Source organism: Panthera uncia, chromosome B4 (genome assembly GCF_023721935.1).
Source record: "Panthera uncia isolate 11264 chromosome B4, Puncia_PCG_1.0, whole genome shotgun sequence".
Taxonomy (NCBI): Eukaryota; Metazoa; Chordata; class Mammalia; order Carnivora; family Felidae; genus Panthera; species Panthera uncia.
This window is the reverse complement of record NC_064809.1, coordinates 114110452-114123496: the sequence shown is the minus strand read 5'-3', so window position 1 is coordinate 114123496 and position 13045 is coordinate 114110452. Positions and strand designations below refer to the sequence as shown.

General features: G+C 34.7%; 1 protein-coding gene across 2 annotated transcripts in view; it reads left to right on the top strand.

Moving 5' to 3' along the window:
- NTN4 (netrin 4) overlaps window positions 1-12423 on the top strand; it is a 124603-nt gene extending 112180 nt beyond the window's left edge. For both annotated transcript variants that reach the window (XM_049626100.1, XM_049626099.1), the window contains exons 8-10: window positions 2179-2247; window positions 5595-5765; window positions 11646-12423. In XM_049626100.1, the coding sequence (XP_049482057.1) occupies window positions 2179-2247; window positions 5595-5765; window positions 11646-11782 (377 nt within the window). In that variant the 3' untranslated portion in view covers window positions 11783-12423. The remainder of the gene's footprint in view (window positions 1-2178; window positions 2248-5594; window positions 5766-11645) is intronic.
- Window positions 12424-13045: the final 622 nt, after the last annotated feature.

Sequence of the window (13045 nt, the reverse complement as noted above, 5' to 3'; positions counted from 1 at the left end):
TATATGTATATATGTATATATATATATACATATATATATATATTTAATTCATGTAACTTCTTTAATCTGATAAACTTCGAAAATTCATCTTTATCAATGGGCAAAATGGGTGAAGGAGAGCAGGAGATACAGGCTTCCAGTTATGTAATGAATAAGTCATGGGAATAAAAGCCACCACATAGGGAATATAGTCAATGATACTGTAATAGCATTGCATGGTGACAGATGGTAGCTACATTTGTGGTGAATGCAGCATGACATATAGAGTTGTTGAATTGCTATGCTGTACACCTGAAACTAATGTAACATTGTATGTGACTTGTACACAAATTTTAAAAAAAATTTCTCCTTTATCTAACAAATTAAATTCAGGCCCTAATTGCATTATCGGTCAAGGTCCTCCATGATGCCTTCTACTATTCACAACTCAATCTGTACCCAGGAAAAACAGAAACATTTATTCTTCCATGAACACACTACACTCTGCCTTTCTCTCTTACATTTCTTTAGTCACTCTTTTTTTTTAATTTTTTTTTTAATCTTTATTTTTGAGAGAGAGAGAGAGAGAGAGAGAAAGAGAGTGCCAGAGTGCAAGTGGGGGAGAAAGAGAGAGAGAGGGAGACACAGAATCTGAAGCAGGCTCCAGGCTCTGAGCTGTCAGCACAGAGCCCAACATGGGGCTCAAACTCATGAGCCATGAGTTCATGCCCTGAGCCGAAGTCGGATGGTTAACCGGCAGAGCCACCCAGGCGCCCCCTTTACTCACCCTTTTATCTCTATATTCTTGTCAAATTTCTATGTGTTAGAATCTTAGGTGAGTAAATAAATGTAAAACACTTAAAACAGTGCCTGGCACAGGGGCGCCTGCATGTCTCAATCGGTTGGGCGTCCGACTTCGGCTCAGGTCATGATCTCACAGCTTGTGAGTTCAAGCCCTGCATCAAGCTCTGTGCTGACAGCCCAGAGCCTGGACCCTGCTTCAGATTCTGTCTCCCTCTCTCTCTCTGCCCCTCCCCCACTCATGCTCTGCTCTCTCTCTCTCTCCTTCAAAAATAAATAAACATTAAAAAAAATTTTTTTTAAATAGTGCCTGGCACATAGTAGCTCTTCCTCAGTAAATGTTACCTATGTTTACACCACTCAATGCCTATTTAAATGTAATGCATGAAGGCAGAAGGGGAGGGATGATAAAATTATATCGAATTATTAAATATGTAAGAACGGAAATCCTATTCCTTCTAGGGATTTAAAGATAAATAAGACATAACTGTTGTCCTCAAGGATCACACTTTAGAGAGGAAACAGATAAATAAGAATGCTATATATAGACTACGTACAAAGGCATTTTGCAAGTCTTCCACAGGGCCTGACAAATGTGTCACACACAATAATTGTAATGCATAATTTAAACTGTTGGGGAAATATCTTACTTATTCTTCAGGGTCCATTTCAAATCCTTCTTCAGCCATGTAGCCTTTTTCCATCCTCCCAAACATGTGACTCTCACCCAAGCATATTGTATCTGTCTTAGAACACTGTTTATACACTTGCTTTATTCACCTTACTGAATTGTAAGCCTTCAGGCAAGAATTGTATATTGCTCATTTTTATATACTCTGAAGTGTATATAGCACCATGTCCTGCACATAATAGGTGAAATAAATACTTTTAAATTGGATGGCATTACCTTCAAAGGACTGCCCAGTTATTTTACTCTATTTGACTTTTGCTGTAGTGAACATTAATTGTAAAAAGAAAGTGTCTTTTCTATAGTTTATTCATTTAGTTTTTCTTTTCCATTAGCATGGAATATTCATACTGGACTATATCTATCATAACATCAATTACAAGCATTAAAATATATCATTGTTTCTACCTTTGTATATTTCTCTTAAGTCAGTACTTTATTGGATGATAACTAATTCAATTCAGAAAGTGACTCTACTTTGTTTGAATGACTGTTTATGATTTCTTAGTATTTATGGATTATGTGAATCACTCAAGTCTTAAAGAGTTATGCTACCTGACACCTGAAACTAATATAACACTGTATGTTAATTATATTTCAATGTTTTTTTTTTTTAAATGAGTTATGCTACCTGGATTTACTTGTGTTGTTTTTTTTTTCTCTTCCTTGTTTCTAAATAACTGACACAATTTTTCACTTACTTTTTGTAGGTAAATGTGAATGTAAAGAACAGGTGTTAGGAAACCCCAAGGCATTCTGTGGAATGAAATATTCATATGGTGAGTTTGAAATCCTGAATGCTTCTAAGAATCTATTCAAACTAAATCCAAAGAGTTCTTTAGGAAATGGGAGGTCTAGTCTATGACGTTCTCAAAATATCAAAGCACTAGTCTTAATATAATAATACCTAATAGAGATAGTGTTGAAGGTCCTAGTGAGGGCAGGAGGCTGCTAGAGCAAAGGCAAAGTCATCCTACTATGAGGAAAAGAGGCAAACAAAAAGAAGAAAACCATCACACATAACCCTTTCTTATGGATGCTTCTTGTCTTAGTAACCTAAAAGGGAAGTCCCTAGCCACTAAAATGATTCCTGTGCCAGTTTTATGTAGTATTACCAGTTTCGAGTAATAACCTGTGCCAGTTATCATGTAGTAATATGAAGCAAAAATCAGTTTAAACACTATTTCACAGTGATTAAGAGTTCGAGCTTTGGATTCAGACCTACGTGGGTTGGATTTCTGGTTTGTTGGGTAACTTCACTTCTCTAGACTTCTTCATCTATAAAATTGGATGGTGCCACCTTTCCCATAAAATGAGAGTTTTGAAAAGCACACAGCACATTACCTTGCATACACTATATGCTCAGTAACTGGTAGGGAGAAGGAAGAGGATATATATTTAGGAAGCACTGAGGCTAGCTGTCCACTCAAGCCTCTTCCCTGCCCTCTCTGTATATTCTAGACTCCTCTACTTTTCAAATACCAGGGAAATACAGACAAAGGGAAATGTTACTGCTATGTAAAGACTGTTCCTATCTTCAAACTCTAAATGGCTTTATGCTTACTATTAAATATACTAGATGCCTTATCTTGCCAACATATTTTTCACTAGTATCTGAGGCTTTTTACTGTTCCATAATTCTTTTTTTTTTTTTAATTTTTTTAACGTTTATTTATTTTTGAGACAGAGAGAGACAGAGCATGAACGGGGGAGGGTCAGAGAGAGAGGGAGACACAGAATCTGAAACAGGCTCCAGGCTCTGAGCAGTCAGCACAGAGCCCAATGCGGGGCTCGAACTCACGGGCCGCGAGATCATGACCTGAGCTGAAGTCGGACGCTTAACCGACTGAGCCACCCAGGTGCCCCTGTTCCATAATTCATACTGCCTGAAATACACATTACAATGAAGAGAAAATTTTAAGTCATGATCTCTGAAACCAAGTGTTTAGGTTCTTTTTTTCCTCCTAGGTTCTTGATAACATCGTATTTAATCTCATAAAAGATTTTTTTTAAGTAAATGTTAAAAATCTCATAAATCTTGGGGCGCCTGGGTGGCTCAGTTGGTTGAGCATCCAACTTCGACTCATGTCATGATCTCACGGTTCTTGAGTTCGAGCCCCACATCGGACTGTGTGCTGACAGCTCAGAGCCTGGAGCCTGCTTCAGATTCTGTGTCTCCCTCTGTCTCTGCCCCTCCCCCACTCATGCTTTGTCTCTCTGTCTCTCCAAAATGAATAAATGCTAAAAAAAAAAAAAATCTCATAAATTTTTATCTAAAATTACATGCATATTTCCCTCCTTTCACTTGACAACTTGGCTAAATAATAGAAGAAAACTTTTGAAATGTATAGTGCCCAATAAAGAAAAATTCATTTTGAGAAAATGGTATTTACTATCAAAAGCAAAAAACAGGACAATTTAGTTCAAAGATGGTCAGTTTAGTGGAAATATCAACTAGTTTTCAATATTACATATATTTGGTAGCTCTCTGAATTTACAAACAACTGCACTGGCATCTTTTAATACAATTGTACTATTTTCTGCTTAAGAAACTTTGAACACTCTCCTTGTTCTTTTTTTTTCTTGTTTATTTTTATTTATTTTGAGGCGGTGGGGAGAGAGAGGGGACAGAGAATCGAAAGCAGGCTCCACACTGTTAGCACGGAGCCTGATGCGGGGTTCAAACTCATGAACCATGAGGTCATGACCCGAGCCGAAGTCAAAAGTCAGAGGCTCAACTGACTGAGCCACCCAGACATCCTGAAATACCTTATTCTTATTAACACATCTACAGACTTGGGGGGAAAAATGGTTTCCCTTCTCCATTCTATTAGTGGAAAAAAGAAACTTGATTCATTTGTTTATTCCTTAGAAAATATTTATTAAGTTATAATAATGAATAGATGAGGTCCCTGTTCTCTTTGACCATACAGTCTAGTGGAAAAATAACAGTGAACATTTACTGAGCATTAGCCATGTGTGAGGAACTATGCTACATACCCTTCATGCATTATCTTATCTATTTGGATTTGATACCTCTCTAACTGACTGGTCATGCAAATTTGGGAAGTTCACTTGATTTCTTATAACTTGCTTCCTCATACATAAAACAAGATTAGATGACCTCTTAAGACCACTTAGAAGTCTAAAATTTGGTGATTCTATAAAGATATCTGATATCTGACAACAGTATTATTAGGAAATGGAACCAGCCAGTGTAGGGTTCTCTCATTACACAGAATTTTCCATCAAGATATAGACGAGCCAGTAAGAACTCCTCTAATAGTATAGAATATACATCCAGTGTTCCTTAGATCTACTTTCTTCCTCACCCCAAGTTATTCCAACTGCTTAACCCCTAGCCACATCATTTCATAGATGAAGAGCATAGCGTAATAGAATCATGAGTTATAGAGAATATTGAAGCTCTGCCATCATATAGAAGGACAGCCATTCCAACCCCAGTTGGCTTGGATTTTACATCTGGGAAGAAGATTAAATACTCCATTTTTATTATTTTATTATTTAATTATTTAATCTCTTTAGAATATGTAAAATATATTCTGGCAGTAATATTTTGTTTTTTGTCATAACTTTATACACAGTGAGCTGCAGAGTAAAATATAATCAGAATCTAAATAAAAACCAGGATAACAATTCTACTTCCTATACATTTTTTTTCTATTTGGATTTGATAGCTGAATGTGTTTAAGATATGTTTGCAGTAGGCAAATGGCTGATTTTCTCTTAGCATAATGATATGAGTAACAGAAGCAGATGAAAATGTCGAAGAAAGAAGAGTATAGTTAATATCGATAAATAAGGTGAAGCCAATGCAAAAGTTAGTGAGCCTAATGATTTTTTTTTTTAGTTTTTTCAAATTTCAGTATAGCTAATATACCATTTCATATTACTTTCAGGTACATACTATAGTGATTCAACAATTCTACATATTACTCACTGTTCATCAAGATGAACCTAATGATTTTAAAAGCAAATTTCCACATTTGCATCATCATTAGTTAACTTTTCCATTATACTCTGAAATGCTTATTTAAGTTATTCAGAGTTCAACAGGTAACATGAAATCCTATACATTTTGACTTTTGGAATTGTGTTGTTACAGTGCTAAAAATAAAGATTTTATCAGCTCATGACAAAGGATCTCATGCTGAGGTCAATGTGAAGATAAAAAAAGTCTTAAAATCTACCAAATTGAAAATTTTACGAGGAAAACGAACATTATATCCAGAATCGTGGACTAACAGAGGCTGCACTTGTCCAATCCTCAATCCTGGTAAGCATTAGACTTTTCTAGCTTAGTAACTACTTTGTCTCTGCTGATTTGCTCCTTGTCTTATTCTCTAAACCACAACTGAAATCAACTCACCAAGAGTATGTCTCCTTTTCACCATCTGAATTCTGGGGGAAAATCCAAATGGTACTCTTTGAACTGACATCAAAAAACTGTTTCTCTTCCACATGTTCTAAAAAGTGAAACATTTTAAAATCCAGCAATATAATATTTTCTGTCCTAAAAGAGAAGTCTTAGCTTGGTTCCATGTGCCAGTAGCATAGAAAACACTTTCATAATTTAGTTACCACTAATACTTCATCTGAAAGCTAGGTCCTATTACGGTGCCCTGGGTAGAATTTTCTCCCAAAGGAAATTCAAATGCAACATTCCATCTGTGCAAATAATACTGAATTCATTTTTACGATTGCATGAGAAGCATCTGTTCCTCCTGGATAGAAAACAACTCTCAAGTTCTCATCATCTTGTTTTTCATTAAATGACCATTCTGGTTCCAAATTAGAAACAGCAGAAATGTAAAAAAAAACAAAAACAAAAACAAAACACTGTAGAATCTTAGAGAAACTGGAAATTAAGGGAATTTGCACCTTAAAATGTTACTACAGTGGTAGAGACAAGTGAGTAAGCATGGGATTCTTACCTTTATGCTCTACAAGTACACTTTCATACTGTGTCATAAGCTGCTTATTTCTCTGTGTCCTTCATTAAATTTGAGGATGGGATTTAGATTTTCGATCACAACATCTCTAGTACCTACCATTAGTACCTAAAAAATAACATAGTACCCAGATAGTAAGTTATCAAAACAAATATTTTTTTAAAAAGTCCTCTGTATTTTCCACTTTATGTAGTTGCCATCTGTATTTTAGTGGCACTGCTAAAACAGGTGCATAATTTATGCTCTGGATCTAATTCCTTTAAAATAAAAGTCCAGGAAACCCCAGTTATGTTAATAAGAAATTACTGTAGTCTTTGATTAATAACTTTGAGAGAAACAGATAACCGAGTGACAGAGAAAAAGAGAAAATCAGTCAATAAAATATTATCCCCTAAACAATCTAAAATAATATAAAACTGTTGACGTTTTGACCCATTGACTAATCTCTTACATCCTTTTATACCCCTTTAGTATTTTATTTATTTTAAATTTTAATAAGGAAAAGGAAAAGGGGACATTTTAAATAATAAATAAATATGTTTCCAAAGAACAAGTGAAGTAATTAGAATCTTGGATTTTGAATACAGGAAACTAAGAGTCATAAATTTAAGTTCTATTTCCTAATAATCTGTATGTAGAGGCTCTTCCTATAAGCACTTTTTACTATCTTGGCAAAAGAAAAAAAAATATGCCCAGTCTTTTAGTAAGCCACTAAAAGAAAAAAAAAAGCTTTGACCATCTGAGCCACCCTCCAGGAAGTAAACTATACTTCCTAATCAGGTTTCTGCCAGAGTCAAAGAATCAACTGAGTTCATCACAATTGAAAACATAAGCGCAATTATTCAAAGAATTCTTAAAAACATGTTTACTTGCTTTGAAGAAAAGACTGGAACCTGCCAAAGCAAAACCAGACACTCTTTCATTTCACTTTGTTTTTCCATTTTTACAAGTTCAATAGCCAAGGCCAAAGAAAGCTGATAAGAAAATTCGGAAACCTTACACGCCAACTTGCTTCCTCTGCTACTTTTTTGAAAAGGAACAATCTAATTGGCATCCCTGCAAATTCATTCATTCCTACATTCATACATACATTTACTCATTCATTAATCAATTTAGGATATCAAGACTAGCAGTAAAGTATTATATTTTCTTTTTCTAAAGAAACAAAATAAATCTTGTGCCCTCAAACGTGTAGCAAAGTAGATGTCAAAAGCATAAAAATAGGAAAGCAAAATGTAAATGCTAGTAAGTGATGCAACAGATAACATTGTTTTCCATGCTAATTTTTGGCATGATACTGCTCCATAATTTATGGATTTACTCAGTATCATTTTTGTTGGTTTATTTTTATACTTTAATTTTTTTCATTTTATTTATTTTAGAGAGAGAGAGAGCAAGCAGGGGAGAGGGGCAGAGGGAGAGAGAGAGAATCCTTAGCAGGCTCCATGCTCAGCACAGAGCTTGATTCAGGGCTCTATCCCATGACCCTGCGATCATGACCTGAGCAGAAACCAAGGGTTGGATGCTCAACCAACGGAACCACCCAGGTGTCCCAAATTTATATTTATACTTTAAATTAATGGCAAGCTCCTATCGTATTTGTTCTGTTTATAGTTTCAAAGTAAATTCATTTAAAATACTAGACTTAGCAATGAAGTTTCCTAAAAATTATGTATTGTGTTTTTAAATGAAGATGTTATTACTTTAGGTATGATACAAATATGATATTATATCAAGACCACTATATTTTAATTAGACTGTTAATTAAATATTGGGATTCTTTTTCATGCAAAAGCTAAGGTTACTCTTCAAAGAATTTTAATATTTTATAATCCTTACATTTGTGCTCTGCAGTGTGTTTAAAATCTCTATCATTATTTTCTCTCTTTTTCTTTTTTTTTTTTTTTTTTTTTAAAACACCATCATAGCTGTTTTTAAGTTTAGTGCTGAATTCTTTTAATAATTTTTTAAATAACCCTCTTGAGGCACCTGATTGGCTGAGCTGGTGAAGCATCCAACTGTTGATTTTGGGGTTGTGAGTTTGAACCCCACATTGGGTATAGAGATTACTTTTAAAAGTTTAAAAAATCTTAAGGAGCGCCTGGGTGGCTCAGTTGGTTAAGCGTCTGACTCTTGATCTTGGCTCAGGTCATGATCTTATGATTCTTGAGTTCCAGCCCCACATGGCGCTCTGTGTTGACAGCGCTGACAGCACAGAGCCTACTTAGGATTCTGTTTCTCTCTCTCTCTCTCTCTGCCCCTCCTTAGCTCACTCTCTCACTCTCTCTGTCTCAAAAATAAATAAATATTTAAAAATAAATATATAACCCTCTATAGAAGCTATACATGTACATTATAAAATTTTAGGGGAAAATTTAAAATGTCACATTTCTTACCTCCAAAGATTCTCTGTTAACAGCTTAGTGTAAATCCTTCCAGGTCTTCCTCTGTGCATGTACATATTATAATTTTTAACCAAAATAAATTCATACTATACTCTGTTTTGCAACCTACTTTATTCAGTTAGTGATCTTTGCCTTCAATTATAGTTTATTTTCATATACTATAATACTCAGACCACATGCCAATTTCCCAACTGGTCCCAAAATGTCCTTTAGGACTGATTTGTCCTTGTCAGGTTCAATCCAGGATCACACATTGTATCTGGTTTTTAAGACTCTCAAGTCTCTTTTATTCAAGCACAGTTCCTTTTTTCATTGTTGAAAAAATTATTAGTGTTGAAGAAACCAGCCCAAGTGTCCTGTAGATCGTATTACCTTCTATATTTGTCTGGTTGGTTCCTTGTGGTGTCATTTATCTTGTCCCTCTACTGCCTATGTAATCTCTAAAGAAAAGCTTGATAGATTCAAGATAAATATTTGGACTAGAATCCATTAGAGATATTGCTGTGTGTGTACTTCATGTTAAATCATATCAGAAGACATATAGTAACTGGAAAACTCACCATCAGGGTTGCTCGACTTGATCCTTGGGTTAGAGTGATGATAGTCTGGTCTCTCCATTGGGCAGTTTTGTTTTCCCTTTTGAGACTAGAAAATAATGAGTGTGGTATTACTTAGTCATGATACAAACATCCAGTTTCCCAGTAACTATTGATTTAATGACATTATCATTGATTGGTAATCTTCCTGAATCAACAATTTCATTAGAGTTTGAGAAATGACATTTTTCTAACTTCCCTCATTTATTAGTTGATGCTTCTATAAGGGGACTGTCTCTTTGAAACTGGGCTATTAGGTTACCATTCAATATAGTTCCTATTGTAAAAGGCAGAATAAATGCTAAATTCTTTCCCCATAATTTCCAATTTTCAAAGTAAGTAATGGTTTTAACAGCTTCCTCAAAAGATGACAAATTAGGGGTGCCTGGGTCACTCAGTGGGTTAAGTGACCAACTTCAGCTCAGGTCATGATCACAGGGTTCTATGAGTTTGAGCCCTGCACGGGGCTCTCTGCTGTCAGAACAGAGCTGTCTCCCTCTCTCTCTGCCCCTCCCCTGCTCACTCTCTCTCTCAAAAATAAATAAACATTAAAAAAAAAAAGGATGACAATTTAGTTTTTTCTAGATTTCTCTTTTTTGAGTATCATTTTGGAATTATGGATATTGGTTGATTCAAATAGATACCAATAGGTACAAATTATTATATTCCTTGGTGCTCAGATTATCACAACTTTAAAAAGTTGTAACCCTTTCTTGATAACTCCCATGTCCTTCTGAATTGATCCCAATTAATCTTTGAAAGCTTCTGTGCCTTTTACCACAATAGGATGTCCCATGCTACCTTGTATCTTCCCGCCCTGGACCTGCAATAGCATTTGTCCAAGAATTGTTTTGTTTTGTTTTGGTGAGATCTGTTTAATTAGAGACTACAGTATATCTATTATAGGTGTTCACTGCTACTTGAATGCCTTTTTTTTTAGGTCATTTCAGTGGACAAGTGTTATATATATATACCATATTCATATGTTTTACTTTTATTATTTTATTAATATATATTAATTTGTATATGTACATATAAAGCCATGAGTTTAAATTGGTATTTTCAGCTTAAGTTTAGCATCTACTATTTTCCCTTAAGTTTTAAAGTATATGTCTCTTTATCTTGGAAAGCTGTCGTATAAACATAACTACTTATTTCTCTACCCTATAATATTAAAGAAAATTATTTCAAAATACCAATATTGATATTATTACAAACATCTCCTAAAGGAGATTAACATATTTCCTTTTTATAGTGTATAGGTATTGAGACCATCCTTTAATTTTTCTGTGTGTTATCCAAAATTTTTTATTTGAAGTCTGAAAAGAATTTTTAATTACAAAGTCAACATTAGGTCCAGTTAAGTCTCAATTATTTTTTTTAATATATGACAAACAAACATCCTATATCCCAAAAACACACTGACTTTTATTTTATTTTATTTTTTTAATCTTCATTTATTTTTGAGAGAGAGACAGTGTGTGAGCAGGGGAGGAGCAGAGAGAGAGGGAGACACAGAATCAGAAGCAGGCTCCAGGCTCTGAGCTGCCAGTACAGAGCCTGACGCAGGGCTTGAACCCACGAACCGTGAGATCATGACTTGAGCCGAAATCAGACGCTTAACTGACTGAGCCACCCAGGCGCCCCAACACTGACTTTCTATAGGAAATATGTGTTACTTTGTATAATTTATAACTCTCTTCCAATATGTTTTCCCAAATGGTTTTTCACTTTTATAAAATCCTCAATATACACTACCATACATAGTGAGTCTCCAAGAAATAGTAATTTATGGCAGTGTGCTAAGCACGCACAGAATCCTCACTTCTTTACCATGAAGGGTGGTACAGTATAAAGTAAAAGTTCTACAGACAGACTTGAGCTTAAGTCAGAGTGTTAACTATTTACTGGGAGACACTGAACAACTTGTGTAATCTTGCTGAGCCTCACCCCTTATTTGTGACACAAGAAGAAAAACAAGACCTACTTCATAGGGTTATTTTCAAGATTAAATAAATAATACATGTAAACCATTTATCACATAGTAAATGCTTATAAAGTGTTAGCTCTTACTACCTGTGACTCCCTATTTCGACTATGAATATATAAAAGCATGAACCGTGCATATAAAATTACTGAAGTCACATCTCTCTCCTTCAATAAATTATGATACTCTATAGCCCCTAACTTTGTTCTCTTTTAGGTTTGGAGTACCTTGTGGCAGGACATGAAGATGTAAGAACAGGCAAATTAGTCGTGAATATGAAAAGTTTTGTCCAGCACTGGAAGCCATCCCTTGGAAGAAAAGTGATGGATATTTTAAAAAGAGAGTGCAAGTAGCAATAAAGGTATATAGCACATAATGGCACTTCTCTATGTATGAAACACAAACTTCATGGAAAGGAGACCTCAAACATGAAACTGGAATTTTTTAAGTGCCAAAACATATAGAAATGTTCCAATGCATAGGCCTTGTCTAACCTGACTCTTTGGGAGGCCATGTTTAAATACAGTTTGTTTCATAAAGACAAATGAAAACTCCTATGCTGATACCTGGTTTCTATGGGACTGATTCTGAAATTTGTAACTATTAAGAGTTTTTAACAGCAGTGTGATATCTAGCAGTAATCCATTAAGGGCAGTACATCTAACAAGGACTCCTTCCAGCTTCAGATATGTTACTTATATTTGTGCTACTTAAAGCAATTAAGGAGATTTTAAGGACTCCCCAACCCTACTATCAAAAAAGGTTTTTCTTAAAAAAGAGCCTTCCTTTGCGTGATGTGTGTGAACTTTGGTCTGTGGGGTGTTAAATGGAACCTCTCCACGTGTATATAGTATTTCCTTGTATAAAGCACTTTACTACCTACCACTTGTGTTGTGAAAGTTTGGAAACCGTTGTTGACAGAAAGAAAAATAAAGGGCGTGTAAGAAAACCTACTGAAACAGAAGCACTGCCACTACATGTGGACAAAAGGAAGTTGTACGTTTTAACTCTGAACACTTGGGGAAAAAATATGTGAAGATACAACCTAAAAGAACATGTTTGCATATCAAATCTCAGCTTCAGGCTAGAGGTTAGATTCCACAGATACCAACCATGATGAAAATTTTTTTAAAAACTAAACAAGATGAGACTTTAAAATTAGAGGAAGAAGAAATCATAAGTGTAGAAATATGCTTGGATAAAGAGGAAATTGACTTTAAATTTTTAAAAGCTCATTTATTTGCAATGCACTTATAAACACTGCAAAAATTATTACAGACACAGAATTTGTTTTATTTTTGTGTTTAGTATTTAAACCTGAATGTTGAGACAGTTTTCTCCTTATCTTTATTAACAATATATGGTCATTATATTTGCTCACTTTTTTGACACAATGTATGTGATAGTTCACCAAACTACAGTCTTCATTATTATTCATCTGTACCCATGTATAACCACAATACATACAGTTTCTTCTGTACTTGAATATACAAAACATGAACCACAGTGCCATAAGATTAACTTCACATACAGAACATATTTTTTTCCTGAGGTCCTGTGGACTTGCAAAAAAATATATATATATATATATTGCTCTGTTAATTTTTTTAATATTT